The sequence below is a fragment of the Scomber japonicus genome, chromosome 15 (assembly GCF_027409825.1).
Source record: "Scomber japonicus isolate fScoJap1 chromosome 15, fScoJap1.pri, whole genome shotgun sequence".
Taxonomy (NCBI): Eukaryota; Metazoa; Chordata; class Actinopteri; order Scombriformes; family Scombridae; genus Scomber; species Scomber japonicus.
In genome coordinates, this window is record NC_070592.1 from 23082777 (window position 1) to 23087929 (window position 5153).

Consider the following 5153-nt stretch of genomic DNA (forward strand, 5'->3'; position numbering starts at 1 on the left):
GTTCTGAGCTGCAGTGATGAAGAGAGACAGAGAAAGACACACAGAGAGAGAGAGGGAGAGAGAGAGAGAGAGAGAGAAAGTGAGAGGAAGGAGAGTGTTTGATGCGTGTGTGTGTGTGCAGCTGCTGCAGCTCCAGCTTTAATGCAGCCGAGGACGAAGCAGCTCCGCGTAATCTTTCTCACCCAGTCTGATCCGACCGGAGACGCGCTGCGAGCTTCAGTCTAAAAGCCCCGGTGGGAGTCAGGTGACGTTTAGTACCAAAATGGACACATTCAGAAAAGATACAAACATGAAGCTACTTATAATGTAATAATAGTATTCATAGTGACTGTTAGTGGTAAAAAAAAAAAAAAAAAAAAAAGTACTCATATTAAATCAGCTTCTTTAAGATATTTACCCCCCAATTAAAAAGATAACATTGCCATCTTTAAGAATAGATCAACTTGTGTGTGAATAATGCAATTGGGACGAATGAATTAATGACTTCTTAAAGGAAAGTAAAAACATAATGGAAGTATTGTGATGTTTTATGATGTAGTTTTACATCTATTGTAATACAAACACTAACCACACACTAAATTAAAGCTCCTTTTATACGTTTTGGCCAACAATAGGTCTTCTGTTTTTATGTACAGGTTTTTACACATAAACACAACACAATCAGTGACTTCTATGTGACATAATGGACTCATGACACAGTTTTAATGACAGCATTTAGAAGATGTACACAGTTGATCATAAGTCTACTGAAACAAATAAATAATCCTCTGTTACTCATTTTATCTCGCAAAAGGCATACAACGTTGCTATGGCTGTTAAACATAAAGATTTAAGAGCTTCACCATCCTGGTCTCAACAATGTGGATCCAATACACTATAGGTTTGCTTTTATTTTGAAGGGCGTGTTTCCTGTGTATGAACACTCTGGTTTAGCCTCTGTGTGTTTACCTGAGAGAGGACCAGCTTGTACTCTCGACGTCATGAATCTATCGTTCTTTTCACTTTTATCGCATGTTTACCTCAAAACAGTCTGCATATGTATATCTTTACACTGATGTTTTGCGCAAAGCTCTATATTATTCTAGAGGTAAACACATTTCATCCTGTTCCTTAAATAGCTATAGGCCTATGTATATAAATATATAAAATACAAATAACTGTTTAATATTAAACCTGTAAATAGCAGTTTAATTAAGCCTTTCATGTTTTATAGGAGAAGCCTGCAGCTTTAAGGAAATGTATTATTCAAATTAGCATTAAAGATGCCATACATGCAAACTTTACACAATAGTGTATAAATTGAGTCTGGCCAAATCATTCCCCATTGTCCTATTAGTCTATTTTATGTTGTATGTCTCACAATAGGAGGGCCATCCGGCAAGCTCTTATGGATTTTATTGGCTCCTTCCAGACATTTCTCTTTTGTTAGTTATTGTTTTCTTTCCTTAATCTCAAACAAATTCTGCATGCATTAGTTTTCTTGTATTGTTTTTTTTTCTTTGTGTGAAAAAAAAAAATATATATACAGAAAGTTAACACTTCTATTAACTTTATGTATGATTGATTTACAACAGCAATTTATGTGGGAAAATGGGGGAAATTTTCCATAATTGGGCTATTTGTGGAAAGGATATGACATGAGGGGATCCAGTGTGCAATGAACTTAAGTGAGAAAAAGAAAAATTAAAAATAATTTCAGTCCTACATTAATTGGTTAGTTTACTGAAGTCTGTGAATATGAACTAATAATTAGAAAAAAAAAGGCCTCTAATATCTTGGCCTTTGTCAAGCTTCAGGTTTAGTATTTACTTAAATGGTTCTATCCTTTTGAATAGGCTATATAATTGCATTTAAGTTTGTAGTGCGTCTTTTTAATCGTCTTTGAAATTATCCTTAACACATCTGTAAATTAGCAGTATAATACTATCCTTTGTTAAAAAAAAGAATTAAATGACATAAGCAGTGTCGCCTTCATGCTTTCACTTTTGAGACATAATACACATTTGAGACACAATAGTGTCAACAGCACGTACAGTATTCTGAATAAAATTAGAATAATATGTTGAACATTTATTATTATAATAAGACAGTGCTGTTTCTGATAGTGTAACAGCTGCATTAATATCGTTTCTCTGTGTGTTTCTGCTCTCGACAAAGAAGCAGCTTCCTATTTGGCTGCACGACACTCAGCGTCGGAAAACGACTTCCTCTCATTTGACGTAGCCATGGTAGCAGAAGCAGTATCCGCAGCAACGATTGGCTTTCACACAGCCGTAAAGCACTTCGACGTTGTGGCTGTCGTAGTGTCGGTGGCTAACAGTAAATAGCGTTAATTTGACAAAAGGATTCTTGTACACCGACTCTTTTATATGTCTTTCTTTTGCTTTCGCGGGTTTCACTGACACTTAATAAAATGGCGGAAAAGTTCGACAACCTGGAGGAGCATCTGGAGAAATTTATCGAGAATATTCGACAGTTGGGGATCATAGTAAGCGACTTCCAGCCGAGCAGCCAGACCGGTCTCAACCAAAAACTGTGAGTCATGTTTCACCCAGCTCGACAACACGGGTACGAATCTGTAAATAAAACACATTTTAAACAGGTTGGCTAATATTTTTTGCCCCCTCCCCTTCTAGAAATTTCATGATATCTGGACTGCAAGACATCGAGAAGTGCCGTCAGCAGCTACATGAGATTAACGTACCGCTGGAGGTGTTTGAGTGAGTCCAAAACCTGATGTATTATTGTGTCCATCTGTGTGTATTGCCTCATATTCTACTATCGACTACTCTACTTTCAACCATGCGAGACTCCGTTGAAAAATCTGACAATTTAATATAATGGTCCCTTGCCCCACAATATGGTTACCTTACATACATCATATTACTTTCTCTGTACTGTTGAGAGACTCTTCTTACATTCGGCATATACATACTGTACTAATAACACCTACAGTTTTCAGCTTCATTGTTTTTGTTCTCACTCTGCACTTTGTACTGTGTTAAAGGATAGGTTCATCATTTGTAAAGTAAGTCTACCTAAAACAACAGTCAGGTGTTCATATGAACACTGAAAGATATTTTCCTCACAGTAATCATTCCTCCTGTTCATACTGCCAATTAAAAGATCCTATTCAAAATGTGCTTTCAGTGTAAGTGTTGAGGGGATCAAAATCTACAGTGTGTCATTTTATGCATCATAACTGCATATGAGGCTTTGGTAGTTTGAGTTAGTCATACAGTGGATATCTGACACATTTACAGCCGTTTAGTATCAAATCTTTGCGTTTCCTTATTGAGCTGCTGTGAAAGTATGGTATCAAAAACAGGGACTTTAGCCCTTTGGTAAGATTGAAAGCTATCTATTTGATTTGACTCATTTGGACAGCTGAAGCTTCATACTAGCTTCAGATAAACTTTGAAATACATTTTTGCACAGATTGAAGATTGTGGATTGTGTCCTCCCATTGTAAGTGCATTATGAAGGGATCTATAGCAAGAAACAAAAAACTATTCAATGTTCATTTGGGCACTTGACTATTGTTTTTAGGCAGGTCTGTGGAGGATAGTAGGAATAATAGAAAATAAGCAAACAATTTTTAACGTAAGTGGATCATGAACCAAATCACAAAGTGTTCTGAACTGATTTAGTCAAGGCCTGGAGTCTCATAAGTTATGTGGAAGGCGCATTTGTAAGGCCACTTTACAAAATGTAGATAATAGCATGCAAAATGTTTGTGCTTCATAGCTTTATCACAGTCTTTTTAGCTGATATTATGCTGTATTTTTGCAGTTACATCGATCAAGGCCGAAACCCTCAGCTGTACACCAAGGAGTGTCTGGAGAGAGCCTTGGCGAGGAACGAGCAGGTCAAAGGAAAGATTGACACCATGACGGTAAGAGATAGTGCCAGGGTCGCTGAGATTCCACACCAGGGATACCACAACAATCACCAGAGCCTTCAAACTATTTCACTGATTTTATGCTCCTGTACACATACTGTATTTGAAGATCTCTGCTTCTTATTTTATGTAAAATAAGGTCCTGTAATACATCAGTTATAAACCAACCATTGCTGTCCTATTTGTTTCACTCTAGAAATTCAAGAGCCTCCTAATCTCCGAGCTCGGCAAAGTCTTTCCAGAGGAGATGTCCAAATATAAGGCTATACACGGAGATGACGCCCCCTCCTAGTGGCTGCTGCACCAAGACCCCCCGACCTTCAACCTGTGACCCTCGAATTGAAAAGTCCGGACAGAGTTCGACTGAGCAGGATCCTCTGCGGTTGCTGGCAGGATGTGAAAATAGCCTGTTATAATTTCTCATACATGTCGTGATGCTGTTGCCGAGCGGTATCTACGGGGAGAAGGTTTTAATTTGTGCTCAGCAGCCCGACTCAGCCAATCTTGTCCGCTCTACCCTATATTGAAATTTTGTTCATTTAAAGAAATACAAATCAAAAGTAGAGAGGGCAAACAAGTAATTTTCCGCATTTGGGTTGTTGCGTTGCTAGGAGCCACATTCGCTTTTTAACGTCCCTGTTTTTTGTTTTTTTCTTGCATGGACACTTGAGTTAACAGCAGTAGTATTTCTACAACTCCCAACTGTACAGAAGAAAACGCTACGCAGCGCCTTTTCTGATTCTGCATTAAGGAATTAAACTTCATCGGTTGTACATATGGTATATTTATACACTCTACCTTTTTGTAATGCTTCCTAATAATTATGCGACATACATTTGTACCACACACAATTCATAACATTTTGTATCCAGCTCAGGTTTCTAATGGCCATGATAATTGAATGCAGATGTTATTTGATGGTAATTCTGTGCCTGATCACTCAACATGGTCAGAAATGAGTCCACTCTTTATTTGTAACTTGTTTGTATTATAATTTTTGTTAATAAATGATCCTTGTTGGACTGATATTGTGTTTTTTGTCGATTTTATTTAATAAAATTGGTCTCACTCTTAACATTTGCATGCTGTAATAGACAATATTACTGAATATATCAAATATATCAGTAGATTTTAATACTGTATTTAATTCTATAATATTAAAAAATCAGTAAAATCACCGAAGTGAATATTTGATATTTTTTAAACATTCATGAAGTGAATATTATGAAATTAAGATATATATAAAGATGAT

The 5153-nt window shown here is 36.8% G+C and overlaps 1 protein-coding gene across 1 annotated transcript; it reads left to right on the forward strand.

Annotated features, from left to right (window-relative positions):
- Positions 1–2301: 2301 nt before the first annotated feature.
- On the forward strand, positions 2302–4925 carry med10 (mediator complex subunit 10). The gene is made up of 4 exons (XM_053334293.1): positions 2302–2535; positions 2637–2720; positions 3793–3895; positions 4098–4925. Exons 1-4 carry the CDS (start codon positions 2414–2416, stop codon positions 4191–4193), a joined length of 405 nt encoding a protein of 134 aa, XP_053190268.1. The 5' UTR covers positions 2302–2413; the 3' UTR covers positions 4194–4925.
- Positions 4926–5153: the final 228 nt, after the last annotated feature.

Excerpts from the sequence above, each read along its gene's own strand:
- med10 (XM_053334293.1), top strand. The coding sequence starts at position 2,414 with ATGGCGGAAAAGTTCGACAACCTGGAGGAGCATCTGGAGAAATTTATC. Across the intron at positions 2,536-2,636 it reads ACCGGTCTCAACCAAAAACT|AAATTTCATGATATCTGGAC; the intron begins GTGAGTCATGTT and ends CTCCCCTTCTAG. Across the intron at positions 3,896-4,097 it reads GAAAGATTGACACCATGACG|AAATTCAAGAGCCTCCTAAT; the intron begins GTAAGAGATAGT and ends GTTTCACTCTAG.